Source organism: Rhinatrema bivittatum, chromosome 14 (assembly GCF_901001135.1).
Source record: "Rhinatrema bivittatum chromosome 14, aRhiBiv1.1, whole genome shotgun sequence".
Taxonomy (NCBI): Eukaryota; Metazoa; Chordata; class Amphibia; order Gymnophiona; family Rhinatrematidae; genus Rhinatrema; species Rhinatrema bivittatum.
The window spans coordinates 77714986-77730390 of NC_042628.1; the positions used below are offsets into that span (position 1 = coordinate 77714986).

General features: G+C 41.1%; 1 protein-coding gene across 1 annotated transcript in view; it reads left to right on the forward strand.

Moving 5' to 3' along the window:
• The window catches only part of CYSTM1 (cysteine rich transmembrane module containing 1), a 93503-nt gene that overhangs the window by 12581 nt on the left and 65517 nt on the right, over positions 1–15405 (forward strand). Inside the window, exon 3 of the mRNA XM_029577295.1 lies at positions 2891–3135. Coding sequence (XP_029433155.1) covers positions 2891–3135 — 245 coding nt within the window. The remainder of the gene's footprint in view (positions 1–2890; positions 3136–15405) is intronic.

Sequence of the window (15405 nt, forward strand, 5' to 3'; positions counted from 1 at the left end):
CATCCGTGCAGGGTACAGTGGCAGTTATGGCAATGCTGTGGGTGCATGCATCCGTGCAGGGTACTCGTAATTCAGCTTGCCTTTATTGTCAGAGGATGCTGAAGGTCTTCTGTTTTGCCTGGGCCTTGCAGCTCTTTCCTGTAGAGCAGTCTGAGCAAGGGAATGATATCCATGGTAATAATATACTGCTGTCAGCTCCAATACTAATAATTATTCTCCAGTGATAAATTACTGTCTAGAGAGAGAGTATGTCATTATATGCACCTACGTCAGTGTGACTACCCTGAAAGGGCAGGGTTTTACCTCACCCTTCCTGCCCTGGGTTTTCAGGGCTTTGCTGATGCTTGGCTCTTCCGGGCTGAATATTAACACATTTAGTGTGTGCACAGCAGCAGTGTTACCTAGGGTTGCCCAGCTCCCTTATGGCTGCAATGCTTTCTCACCCTCTCCATTTTAACTTTGTAACCTGCATACCTTTCTGTGATGACAAATTACTACTTTCATTTTTAAACTCAGATTTCTTGTAAACCTCAGCTTTGAGTTCCTGTAGCCCATTTATAAAGAGGTACACAATTTGAGGGCAAAAATCAAAAGCCATGCACCCTGAGAAAAGCCTCTCTGAAATCAACAGTGAACATAGGGCGGGCCCTATTTATTAAGCCTTTTTCTCCATAGAAAGGAAATGGGAGAAATTCTTTAGTAAATAACTCTCCATAGTTTTATCCCAGGGAAAGTAGATGGGCTCAGAAGCGGGATTAGATCAGACGGGCAACAGTGCACAGATTTTGCATTTTCAAAACCATATGGATGGGGGTTTTTTTTAGGGGAAAAGCATCTGCAGATTAAAACAGCTGCAAATCTCCATGGGAGCACGGTTTGTTTTTCCATAGGCAGTTCTCACAGGGAAAATCTGTGCATACATTCTCTCTGAGAATTTTCTGCAGCCTGTGCTCTTTGCAAATATCTGCGTAGCTTTGAAAATTGTCACTTAAAATTCAAAAGTACAGGATCTTTTGATGTAGATGAGTGCAAAGTGTGTTCAAAAAGCTTTCAGGCATGAAACATTTTTCACTGGCTTCTGTTATCTTTCACTATGGACTGGAACCTTTTGGAAAATTTAGCAACACTATCACAAGTTGATGCCAACATCTTGCATCCTTGGTTTCTTTAGCAAAAAATCTGTCTGCAAAACACATGCAAGGGAAAAATCACAGTTCCAACATATAACATTGTCACTTCCATGCCATTACACTTATTCAGTCAGAAAAAAGAAGTGAAAGATACTTTTTTGCATATGAATCAAAAGGAGAGGAGGATACTGGCCATGCAGACTATTGCTCCTAATAAACCCAAACTGATCTTGGCAAGTTCCAGTATCTGCAGGATGAAAAGAAGACGCCATGGCATGTCCCTGACCCTACTTATAGTGTCACATGTGCATCAATCTATGCCCTGAATGTTTGAGTCATTGCATAACAAAATGTATGCAAGATGCCTTGGGAAAACCTGTGCCAGTCGTTTGCAAGTTGTGTGGTCACAGAATATTGCACTTAGCTTGCTATGGATAAAACATGCCTAGTTGGCCCGGTTTCTTTCCATGCAGTAAATGTTGCAATCGTGCAACTAGTTTAATTTAGCTACAGCAATTACTTTATAGAGTTGATTTGATCAGGAATTTTGTTTTCAAATGATAAAATGTAAGTCCAGGTACAGGCATGACAGGTTCAGCAAGCAATTTTACCTATCACTGACACTACTGAGAATACTTTTAATCTAGCAGCTATGTATTTGAATATAATTAAACAGCTTTTAACACAAATGGAATTGGTAATTAACATTGATAAAACAGAATTTATTCACTTAGACTTCACAGATTATTCAGACGCCAATTGTGATTAATGATATCCTAACAGTTAAATTATCTAATAATGTACGTGATCTTGGAGTCGTTATCAATACTGAACTTAGTTTAAAACAGCACATATATATCACACAAAGTAAGGGAAGGCTATGGGAAACGAATGATACCATTATTAAGTCGTCATGACTTCAGAAGCATCCTACAATCCTTAACCTTTGCCAGTACCGACTACTGCAACTCGCGTCTGCTTGCTCTCCCAGCTTCCACCATTAGATCTCTACGGCAAGAGTAGTAACCGGCAGCAGGAAAAAGGACCATATTACCCCAATATTAGCTGAATTACATTGCCTTCCAATTGAATATCATATACATTGCAAAGTTCTCAGTACATTACACAAATTAATTTACGACGAGCATGCAGACTGGCTTAATACGACAATTCACCTCCATACACCCCCAAAGGAATTTACGGTCAGCGAGCAAAGGCCTATTAACCAATTCCATGGGTATAATCGGCACATCTCACACAGGTCAGGGACAGGGCAGCTTCCCTCGCAGGACCAAAAATCTGCAATGCAATGCCACTGGACTGAATACGATTCAAAAAGGATCTGAAAGCTTGGCTACATATACACACACACAGGCATTTAAACATACGAAAGGAGATTCTCAGAGCAGATAGCGGTTACTCCTTACTATCTGTGATTTTATTCTGTATTTTTTATACTCCATTTTAGGTATTTAGTACCTTTTTATATTAATACTGCATTCATTTAAGCACTCGATATTTAAATATTTTTAATTAGAAATGTTTGTGTTTGCAATTCTGTATAGCTCGATGTGTAAACCGTTGTGATGGTGCTACTGAACGCCGGTATAGAAAAGCTGTCGGATAAATAAATCTAACCGTGATTACCAGACTGCAAACCCCTGGAACCCTTCCTTTTTAAATCCCATTCTTGTGATCTAACTACAATAAATAGTTCTAATCAATTGAAGATCTCTTTTTTTTTTTTTTTTTTCTTTCAGGAAACATTTACTGGGCTTCATGAACTACGAAAATCCTCCTCCATATTCGGGCCCGGGCCCATCTGCTCCGTATCCACCTTACATACAGCAGCCACCTGGCCCGGGTCCTAACCCCTACCCTGGTTATCCTCCGGGGCCTGCAGGACCATATCCGCCAGGACAACCAGGCTACCAAGGTTATCCGCAGTATGGCTGGCAAAATGCTCCCCCGGGACCAGTATACGCAGAAGCTCCTAAAAATACAGGTAGGAAACGCGATGTTTGTGGTCTTTTAAACTTAAACTTGGAGCTAGCTGGATCTTCCAGAGCTGGAGGTGTTAGCCTAGTAACTTCTCTAAAAATCTGCAAATATCACAGGCATCTGGGCAAGTCTTACTTATATTTTGATGCAATGGTTATGGACTAGAATGTCTAGAAGTAAGAGGGAAGAGTTTGCAACAAAAAAGTTGAGAAGGGCTAAGCTGAAACTTGCAGAATCCAGAGTGGCAAATGGGAACAGTGAATCGGCCTGCAGTGCCTCTGATTGGACCTCTGTGATTGCAGCACAACCTAAAACATGCAGCCTTCCTTTTTTTTTTTTAAATTTTATTTTTATTGAAATTTCACAAATATAACAGAACTATATGTTCATAGAAATACAGATAACTATTCTCTTGCATAGAGTTTTAATACAATTTTAGATAGTAGTAATACGTATCCGCTAATTATAAGTAATATAGGGTTCTTTTTTTTTATTTCTGAATTTTCAATAAAGAACATACGTTAATAAACATTAACTGAATACAGATTATGATACTGCATATAATAACAATCGCCAATATATCAAGGGGTAATTGTAAACTACATTATCTGTATTTTCTCAAGGCAATCCAGGGGAAAAAAAACAATTTTTACATGAGCGATTTAAGGAATCCAGCATTAAGAAAGAAAAGAGAAATTAATCACTTTTCTCTTCGCATATAGAGAGAAAAAAAACCCAACTTAAACCTTAATTACCCTATGCATTACTTCCCACATTTGGGGGGTGAGAATCCAGAAAAGACCGTAACTGAGATATCTCATGGAAAACATATTTCTGATCTAAGTATTTTAATTCACATCTACACGGAAATTTTAGTATAAATGTAGCCCCCCTTACAAGGATTTCTGATTTTAACTTGAGAAACTCTTTTCTTTTTAATTGAGTGATCCTTGAGAGGTCTGGATAAATCCATACTTCTTGTCCGTGAAATTTCTCAAGACGATGTCTGAGAAATAATCGGAGAACCGTATCCCTCTCAGTTGTAAACAGAAATGGTACAAAAAGTGTACTTCTAGTAGCAATATTAGTTTCAATTGACATTTCTATCACCTCAGTCAAATTGAGTGGCCCTTCTGATTGTATATTTCCCAATTGATCTTCTATATTCCTTGGATGTATATAATAGGCCTTTGCTAAAGCAGGCAGTGATTGTATAGGCATTTTTAATACATGCTGCATATAATCTTTGAACATATCTACAGCTGATGTTAAATTCTGAAAAGGAAAATTCAATACCCTAAGATTAGGGTATCTTAATGAGTTTTCAAGAAATTCTAACTTTTTTCCCTTAATCATTTCAGGTTTTATCATTGTTGTTTGCATTTTTTCTACTTTACCCAATCTATCTTCAACTACAGCTACTTTATTATTGCACAACAAAGCTGAATTCTCTACTTTTAATACTCTCTGCTGAAAATTGTTAGTATTCAAAGTTAGTTTTATAATAGCCTGTTCCAATGATTTAATTGCAGACCATAATGTGTCCATGGTAATCTGTGAAGATGTTTGATGTAATATAATCTCCACCTCTGCCCTGGTTTCTTCCCCACCCCCTGTGGGAGAGTCTCCTTTCCTTAAAGGATCTTTTGTGTTTTTACTTATTTCCTCAATACCCTCATCCAAAATAAGAGGGCCTATGAGATTTTCTATGTTCATAGATGGAGAGGAGGGCATAGGCGCTCCGGGGCTTAGAGAGATGGCTTCAGCCTGTAGATTTGCCTCTCGCTCTGAAGCGACATCTACTGCGGCTCCTTCCCCCGGCCTCTCAGTTGTAGCCATAAAAAAGGAAGATATTTGCGGCTGTGATGGAGTGGTTAAGGGGGTTGAAGTTTGAAGCTCCCTTAGCCGTGCCTTTCTTTTAGTATGTGGCATTCCTTTTAGGGAAGCAGTAATTAACAAACACTCCTTCTTTATGGATCTCTGTTTGTTTTCTAATTCCCTGGGAGTAATATAGGGTTCTAAGATTATACAAGCAGCTATAAAGGAAATATTACATATATAATAAGTTAACCGCATAGAGTGCGCCCCATGATTCTCCCTCTAATACCGAATTATTTATTTATTTATTTAGGATTTTTGTATACCGACCTTCTTAATACAAGTATCAAATCAGGTCAGTTTCCAAAGAACAAAACTGTCGCGGTTAAGGCGTTACAATAAACAGAGTTTATTGATTCATTATTATTATTATTATTATTTATTTATTTATTATTATTTATTATTATTCAATTGTTTATTGATTCAATAAACAGAGTTTATTGAATCCCTGATGCTCCTCGAATCTAAGTATACCCTTAATTGTGCCGGTTCAAAACAAATGTACCTGGAACCTTTATAAAGCACTGTACATTTACAAGGAAAACGTGAAATAAATTTAGCCTCTCTAGATGTGACTTCAGACCTCATCTGAAGAAATGTTCTCCTTTTTTCCTGGGTAGCCTTGGTTACATCTGGATATATCCAGACTCTCTGTCCATGAAACACACGCTCTTGATTACGCACTGTATCTCTCTCCGCTATAAACACAAAGGATACTACGAGAGTCTCCCTAGTGTCAATAACTGTATCTAAAGTCAAATCCAGTAAAGCGGAAACATTCAACGGTGAAAAATCTTGTCTTCCCTGTTGTGTTGTAATGGCTGTTCTTCCTTTTTTTTCTTTAGATCCAGGAATATAGTATATCATAGACATGGCAGGTATCCCCTCTTCAGAAAAACTTTTAAACATATCTCGTGGTGATACTGCCCTCATCCTAGGAAAATTGATTATTCTCAAATTGGCTCTCCTTTGTTTGTTCTTCAATCTCTTCATTCTATTTGAACTAATTATGTCCGATTTAATTAAGTTATGCTGTACTTTTCTACTTTTTGTTGAATCTCTTTCACCGTATTTTCCAATATCTGTACCTTAGAATCTAGCTTTTTAGTGTTTTGTAAGTTGTCCTTTATCATGCCCGTCAGGGCTTTTATAGAGCTATCCATTGATAGTAATACTGTCCAAATAGTATCCAAAGTTATTACTGGTGGTTTAGTCAAAGGCAAATTGCAAAAAATGTATACCTCGGGTTCACTTCTCCCTGTACCATCAGGGTCCCCTTCTCCTCCATTCTGCTGATGTTCCTCAGTCTCCACACCCTTGGAGCCTTGAATATTCAGGCTCTCCGAAACGATCATCGTACCCGCGGGCTCCCTATCACTTCTCAGGGAAGTTGTTTTTGCTGGGACCTACTTCACTTCTAGCCACTCTGCCGTCACCTCTCCAGGCAAACTGAAGATTCTCGAAGGTGGCTCCGGGGTAATCGGTGCGCTGGGGCTAAGAAATGTTTCCTCGGCCTGTGATCTCGGCGTCTGCTCTCCGTCGAATACCAACGCGGCTCCTCCCTCTGGCGAATGTGTCATGGGTCTCGCTAGCAACTCGTCGATGCATGGCTGTCTTTCAGGAGTCTGCGTCTATGTTGAAGCGATTCTCACTTTTGCCTTCCTCGTTGTGTGAGGCATGGCAAACAAACAGGTAAATAATTCTAGGCAAAAATTTTAAGAAGTCTCCGCAGAACAAGGTTGCAAGCGTCCAACCTATGCGGCGGCCATCTTGGATCCCAAACATGCACCCTTCTAAGGAGCCTGCCAGCAAGAAACTCTCCAGTTTTGGCAAAAGTATTATCTGGCTGGAACCATATTTCTGCATTTGATTTATTTATTTGTTTTTTTATTTGTCTTTTATTAATCGCTTAATTGATGTACATTGCTTAGGAAGATTATAACATAATTTAAATGTATTTTAATGGTTTATTTTAAAATTAACATTACTCAAAAATAAAACCGTTACACCAGTCATCCTCGCGTTCCATTTAGTCAGTGCTAAAAAAACATTCTCAACATCAGGCAGGTTTTTAAAGCCTTCGAGAGTCACAATAGATCCCCCTCCTCTCTAACAGTCGATGGAAGACCATTCCATCCATAATCGAGTGGATCTACAGAGAAGGAGGACTTAGCTTGCAGACAAGAGCACTAAAGTACTTTTGCAGCTGGAATCTGGAATAACTGCCTGTTAGACTAGCTTAAATGTTTACTAAATAAGGTAAAACGTTTAGAGAATTCAGTAGATGTAGAAGACCAATGCGAGAGGAACAATTTTAGGAGTGGGGCACAGCAGAGAATATTCCAGATCATAAATCGGTGCATCTCAGCAAGATGGAGATCAGCTAGGCATTTAAACCTATAAACCACCCCAGCATTACTGTGGCTCATCAGCTTAATTTTGTACACAAAATGGGAATGTCATGCAAAATCAGAGCTGGCAGCAATTTGTGCTCTTTTGTAAGGAAGCCATATTCAGCATGTCTGTCTGAATGCTAGGAATTAGAAATCCCTGCAGTCTGACGGCCCCTTGACACGGCTGGATGATTTTGTCAGCCAGCTCAGAACTTACTAAGCTATGTCAGGGGCAGCCCAGTGTGGCGCTTGGAGCCGAGGCGGCCGGATAACCTTTGGGATTGCCTGAGAGCAGTGCTGAAGTTATCCCAGGGTATGGTCAGCAGCGCTCCTGCACGATGAATTTCTCAGCTAAGTTTTAGCCGGATCAGTTTACACAAACCCCTTCCCTCGACGGCCAGCGGCTGGACACGGATCTCTCACAGGCTGAGTTTCCTAAGGGTTTATGTTGCTGGCTCTGGTAATTAGGCTCCTACATTGGCCCTTTTGATGATTTACTAGGGCAGAGTTCCTGTGTTTAAGGTTTATTATCATTTATATACCGTTGTCTCAGCAAGCCTTCACAGCGGTTTACAATACAAATAAATAAACAGTAAAGAAGTTACAATTCAGTCATAAAAGATAAAAACAGCTAAATTTAAAAGAAAGAAATTACAAACTCATAGCTGTTAAAATATAAAATGTAAATAAAAAACTATAAGACCAATAAGAACTATATAGTAAAAACGATAAAACTATATACATTGTAGCCTTGCTTGCGAATTAATAAAAAGCGGCCTGCACTTAATTTTCAATGTATGCTGCATTAAATAACCATGTTTTCAGGTCTGCTTTAAATTTGCTTTTTTCTCGCTGTGTCCTTAATTGAGTTGGTAAGGAGTTCCACATCTTTGAGCCTGCGATGGATAATGCTCTTTCTCGGATCTGGCTGAGATGTGCTGATTTTATTGTGGGAATTGATAAAAGACCTTTGTCTGCCGATCTCAAATGACGCTGTGGAACATGCAGTCTCAGAGCTGCACTCAACCACTCTGTTCTTTCTCCATAAATTATATTATGGATTATACATGCAGCCTTATACAAGATTCTATAATGAACAGGTAGCCAATGCAAGGTTATCAATGTCGGAGTAATATGGTCAAACTTTTTTTTTCCTGTTAAAATTCGAGCAGCTGTATTCTGAAATACCTGAAGAGGTCTGATGGTAGATTGAGGTAAGCCTAAAAGGAGAGCATTGCAATAATCCAAATTTGCGAACAGTAGAGCCTGTAATACAGATCTGAAGTCGGGAGGTTCCAGTAGTGGTTTCAGTTTTCTTAAGGTTAAAAGTTTAAAATATCCATCTTTTAACTTGGTTGCGATATGTTTTTTCATGTTAAATTCTGAGTCTATTATTACTCCCAGATCTCTGGTGGAAGATGAGGGCATCAAATCTGAAGGCAGGGATCTTAATTTGCAAACATTTTCTTTCTAATAGTATTATTTCAGTTTTTTCAGTATTTAATATTAATTTCATTTGGGATATAAGTTTTTTTATAGCATTGAGATAAATTGTTATTAATTTATAAGTAAAATCTATATCATTTTCTATTGGGACTAAAAACTATGTCATCTGCATAAACATAAAACTTTAAATTTAAACCAGTGAGGAGGTGGCAAATTGGTAACAAATAAATATTAAAAAGAGTTGCCGAAAGAGTTGAGCCCTGAGGTACACCCGTCTGAAGAGGAATTTTTTCTGAAAAGGAGTTATTTATTTTAACTTAGGATGATAGTACAGGGGTGGCTGCAGGGGGTCCAGTAAGTGACGTGTTAGGAACGGATTCTCTGCTGTCGGCAATGAATAGGCAAAGTTTTATGGGAGGGTGGGGTTTAGGCTCCTAAATTTAGAAACATTTTCAGCTTAAAATTTAGGCTTCTAAGTTTGTCTGAACGTAGGGACCTAATATTGGAGGCTAGATTTAGGAGCTCAGCTGTTCTTGAATATCAGCCTTGACTTTTCCACTTTCAATGAAAGCCTCACGTTCTTGGTTCCTTGGAAGATGCTTTGGTTTATCTGAGCTCGTTTGATAGGTAAAGTTTTCACTGTTCCTCTCCCTGCTTAATTTCCGCTGGTAAAACTGGGACTCTGACAATATATCCCAGACAAGAAACATTCGGACTGGGTAGCGAGGCTTTAAAGTGGCGATATTTAAGTATCTGGAAGATGTACAGATTCCTTTAGCTATGCTACCTGCCTGCGTGATTCAGGTTTTATGCTGGCCTCGTCCTTGATTTCTATGCTTGTGTGTGTATATAATTGTGTGTGTTGTGTTGTAGCTGAACATTTTACAGGTTATGATTGTTGGAGGAAAGGGGATAAACTAATCTATATTACTTTGGAGAATGTAATCATGGAGGAAATGGGAGCCACTTGGTTTGGCACTAGCTTGTGTGGTCACTGGAACGTCAGTTTACTTCTCAGATGAGTCTTTGAAATCTGGTGCTACGGTTTTTGACAAAGCTTCTGTTTCAGGGTCCTTTGATACGTAGCCATTTGCTGGAGCACTGAAAGGCAGCATCTAGAAAAAGTAATCTGTGATTGTTTGGGCCACTCTCTCAACTTCTTGCAGATTTGTCCACTTAAGTAAAATGGTCCCCCTCTGCAGTTAAATTCTACTACCCTTCAAATTTTAAGTCTTCTGCTTGGCTCTCTCCTCCGTCTTCACTTCTAGATTGTAAACGCCATGGAGCAGGAACGCTCTTGTGTGTGCGCCTGGGCAATGCGCTTGCAGCTTGTAGCGCACTCAATATTTAGCTGTAGTATTTTTTCCTTTTCTGTACTCTCTTGTAATGGTCAGATACAAGGTCAGGCTTTGACGTACCCCTTTGTGTCTGGCTAGCTGGCATCCGGTCCAGTGGCCTATTTAACAATTGCTCAGCAAGGCTGGTGAAATCTGGAGGGGTCCTTGGGTGGACCCGGCAGCTTCACTGCACTGCGCTCTTCTCTGGCCTGAATTTGGAATTATCCATCGGCATTGGGTGCGTTAACGTCTCCTCTCCCCTGCCAACTCCACGCCGGTGAAAGTCAGCCTTGCGAGATGGTGTGACACTCCCCACGACAAGCAGTGTCACAGCAGCAGGAGTGCCAAGCATGGGGGGAGAGAGCTGCTTGAAACAACCGTGTGTGTGTGTGTGTGCGCTGGAGAGAGTTCACACCTCTATCAGCTCCAGTGCTTCTGATGTTACTGGCTATGTTCTCGTGTATATGTGCGTGTGCGCGCGCTGGAGAGAGTTCACACCTGGTGCTTCCCCCTCATACAGGTCACATGAGCCCTGACCCTGCTCCCTCCTCCCCCATTCCACATTTCCACTTCCTCTTTTGTCTACAAATGAAGCCCTGAATAGCATCTTTCCTAGCGTGTAGACAAATGGACTCAGGACCAGAGGGTTATGCTCCCCTGCCAGCAGATGGAGACAGAGTAAATTGACATCACAGTATAATATATTCCCCAGCCTGCCAGTATTCTCCATCTCCTGCAGATGGTGGATGTGCATCTCCCTATGGGGATTGCTTCAGATTTTGAAAGGAGAATTTTAAAAAAGCCCCACTCTCCTGAGGTGATACCAGATGGTTCCTCCTCCAGTTGAGAATTCCTGAGGTGATTTCCGTGGTCCCTTAGATGAGTGCCTTGGTCCGGTAGCTGGGTTTCTTGCCATGGATTTAGCTGATTGTGCAGCTTAAAGGCAGCAGGTGCAAGAAGCAGAACATGGCGGTGATGGCTCATGCCCTCTCCCCCCTTGGTCCGTCTCTGTACTCGGCCGGTAAGGGCTGAGCTTAGGTAAACTTTACAAAAAAAAAAAAAAAAGACAGAGACAGTGTAGAGGGGTTTTGCAGGGCTTCCTTCGGTCTCCGTGCTTGGCCCACCGTTCCAACGTTCATTGCCACTCCCGTTGGTGTTTAATGGAACCGGGCAGCCTGGTGGGTTGAGTAGCCCGGGAGGCTAGGCCCTGCAGTTAGGCTTTTTTTCCTGCATGCCATGTGGTAGGCCGCTGCGCCGTTTTCGTGCACCTTTGTGTGTTTGACTACCCTCTACAGGAACATTAGTGTGTGCAATGCATCCAGCTCTGTGCGCACGTTGTGCACTTAGCTTTGGGCGCAGTCTTTTAGTTAATTGATGATTTATTTATTTTATTTAGAGATTCTTATATACCGCGGTACGTATAGATATACATCACCTCGGTTTACAGTAAACAATAAATTAGCAACAGGCTTTACATACAACAGGTAATACAGGAAGTAAACAAATAACAGCAACAGGCTTTACATAAATAACGGGTTTCAGGAGTACATAGTATAGCTCCTTTAACTATAAAAACCAAAGCATATTCTATTTCAACAACAAAACAGGAGAGAAAATATGCCATTAACCTGTTAAATGCCTAATCCAATGTCAAGTTAATGTCAAGTCATAGATATTGCACATAGGGAGAGTAGGAGTAAATGGAGAACAGAGAAATTAGCAGATTGAAACAAACATGGGGAAAATGAACAGGGAGCTGGTGAAAAATTAAACATGAAACTGCATTTCAGATTAATCAATGATTATTGAGTGAAAGCTTGTTCGAACAACCAGGTTTTGAGGTTTTGTTTGAAAGTTTTATGGCAGGATTCGAGACGCAAGTCCAAGGGCATTTTGTTCTAGATGTTGATACCAGCTATGGAGAAAGAACGGTCTCTTGTGGACACGTATTTGATGTGTTTGAGTGGAGGAGAGGCTAGTTTAGCTTGATGGATATTTCTAATTGGTCTATTAGATGTGCGGAATATAAACTGATCAGAAAACCATTGCATCTCTTGGTTGTGTATTGATTTATGGATGAGTGAGAGTACTTTAAAAGTAATCCTGTAAGCTACGGGAAGCCAATGTAGGAACATGAGAGCTGGAGTGATGTGTTCGTGTCGGCGAGTATTGGTAAGTAAGCGAGCGGCAGCGTTTTGCAGCATCTGTAATGGTTGAATTGTGTTTTTCGGGAGACCTAGTAGTAATGCGTTACAGTAGTCTAGTTTCGGTAGTATTGTGGCTTGTAACACTGTCCAGAAGTCCTGAGCATGTAAGAGAGGTTTAATTCTTTTTAGTGTATGAAGCTTAAAGAAACCATTTTTGATTGTGGTCGAGATGAAATTCTTTAAGGAAAAGTGATTGTCAATCATGACGCCAAGGCTGCGGACTTGCTGCAAATGGGGATGGTCTGAAGTTGAGAGAGGTGTGGTGTTAGCGGTGATGTTCTTGTGTGGCATGATGATGAGGAGTTCTGTCTTGTTAGTGTTTATTGCAAGAAAGTTTTCTGTGAGTAGATTTTTTATTTCCGCAAGGGCCGAATCCCAAGTTTTCAGGGCATTAGCGAGTGAATCATTGATGGGGATGAGGATCTGTACGTCATCGGCGTAAATGAAATGACGGAGGTCCAATTTCACCAGAAGTCGACAAAGCGGAGATAGGTAAACGTTGAATAGCGTTGATGATAGAGAGGACCCTTGTGGGATACCTTGTGATAGATTTCTGGGTTTCGACGTTTGGTGTCCCAGCCTGACACTGTATGTCTTATCTTTCAGGAAAGATTGGATCCAGCATAAGGCAGTGCCGGTGATGCCAATTTGTGAGAGGAGAGAGAGGAGGGTATTGTGGTTGACAGTGTCAAACGCCGAAGAGATATCAAGTAGAGCCAGTAAATAAGAGTGACCAGTATCAAGGGTTTTTAGTATAGAGTCTGAGAGGGACACAAGCAGGGTTTCGGTGCTATGGTTCTTACGGAAACCATATTGTGAAGGGAAGAGTAATTGATTTTTGTCTAGAAAGTCTGTGAGTTGTTTGTTAATGACTTTTTCTAAGATTTTCGACAATAACGGGAGGTTCGAGACTGGCTGATAGTTAGCCAGTTCAGAGGGATCCAGGTCAGATTTTTTGAGAGTGGGCTTTATTATTGCGTGTTTGGGTTGCGTAGGAAAAACACCATCTGTTATGGATTTGTTGATGATGTTAGAAATAGCGGGGGCGATCCTAGTAGGAATGGCAAGGAGTGTTTTTGTTGGCATGATATCAATGGGGTGCAAGGCCGGTTTGATTTTTTTTAGAATTGCTTCAATTTCTGATGCAGTTGAAGTTTCAAAATTTGAGAGTGTGGGTGAAGAGCTCGTGGTGCTTGAGGGCAATAAGAATACCGGCAGAGATGGAGAGGTAAAGCGAGCCATGATATTAGTAATCTTGTCGTGGAAATAGGAGGCTAGTTTCTCACATTTATTTTTATCCTCATTTTCAGGGTTGATGTTTATTGAGGGGGAAATTATGTTAGAAACGTATTGGAAGAGGGCACGCGGATTGAACTGGTATTGATGAATTTTTGTTGTGTAGAAGTTTTTCTTGGCTTCATCAGTTGTTTTACGATACTTGTGGAGTAGTGATTTGAATTTTTGTAGATGTGTTGCGTCTTGGTTTCTATGCCACCTCTTTTCCAGTTTACGGAGTTCGCGTTTCATATTTCTGAGGTCCGTGGTGTACCATGGTTTTTTATCTTTCTTCTCTGAGTTGATCTCTTTTGTTAGTAGAGGACAGAGTCGATTTGCAATGCAGCTGGTGAGTTGATGCCAGGTCAGACAGGCCGAGTTGGCATCAGTGAGATCTAATTTATGGAGATCTTCTGTGAGCGCTTCAATGATGTCTTCCATTTGGCATTTTTTTCTGAATTCTATAATTCTTTTTTTATGCCCAGATTTTGGTGCAGTTTGTGCGTGTGTGTTTTTAATGTTTTTTGCGGCGCTTACTCTGGGACGCCTAATTTTTGTGCGCATAAATTGTATGCTTGTAATTTTTCTGCGCGAGCCGGCTGGACGCACATTTTCCGTTGCCTGTGAGCTAATGGCGCTGGTGAGCAAGAAACATAAGCACCTTTCTCTCTGTGTTGCCGTCATATTTGGGCATCTCAGCCTGAGAATTGTCTTCTTATTTTACTAAGCCTGTGTCTTCCCAGCTTGAAGATGATTGGCTAAGGCTTTGTCTGGCGGTACACTAGACCTTGGGACTTCTTTTACTGGCTTCTCCGCTGATGGCGGCAACTCAGTGGGCCCCTTCCAGTACCTTACGGATTTGGCCTGGTTCTTCTGCCTTTTCTTGGGTAGAATTTTTTTCAAGGATTCCAATCATTTCTTCAGGCGCAGTCCTCTGTCTCGACCAATCCTGTTAGGTCGGATTCTCAGCCGCTGGCCCCTCCCTCTTCCAGTCCTATGTTTAAGCACTGAAACACTCCTCGGTTAGCTGTGGGTATTCCCGACGGGAACCTGGATGGCACTGATGAGGCAGATCCTGGAAGATGGGGAAATTCCTCCAGGAACTGTAATGGGCCATGTTGTGGTTCTTCCATAGAGAGAAACTGCCAGCCCTGATTTCCCAGATCTTGAAGATGCTGGGTGTACCTGGAGCAGATTCCTTTTCTGAGCCCAAGAAAAATCCCATTTTGGTTTCTTTGCGTAAGGCTTCTTGTTTTTTTCCCTGTTATGGAAGCCATTCAAGAATTGATTGATCTTGAATGGGACACTCCGGATGCAAATTTTAAAAAGGGTTGGACATTATTAGGCCTGTACCCTCTGGATCCTGTGGTGAGAGAGCATTTGCGTTTTCTGAAAGTAGAGGCGCTTGACTGTGCTGTCTCTAAGCGGATGACTATTCCTAGAGGGAGGAGCGGCCTTGAAGGATGTTCATGATAGGATTGAGGCAAAACCGTTGATGACTTTACAAATAGCTTCCTATTGCACCCTGGTGGCTCTCTCTTTTCTTCTCTCTCAGGAGGTTGATGATTCTAGAGTGAGTTCTAGAGCAGTTATAGAGCCCGCTGCGATTTAGTCTGTACCTCGGCTAGAGGCGTGGCTTTGGAGATAGCAGCCAATTGTCAACTGTGGCTGTGGAATTAGTCAGCCAACACAACCTCCAAAGCTAATCTTACGAAGTTGCCTTTTAAAGGCTCGCTCT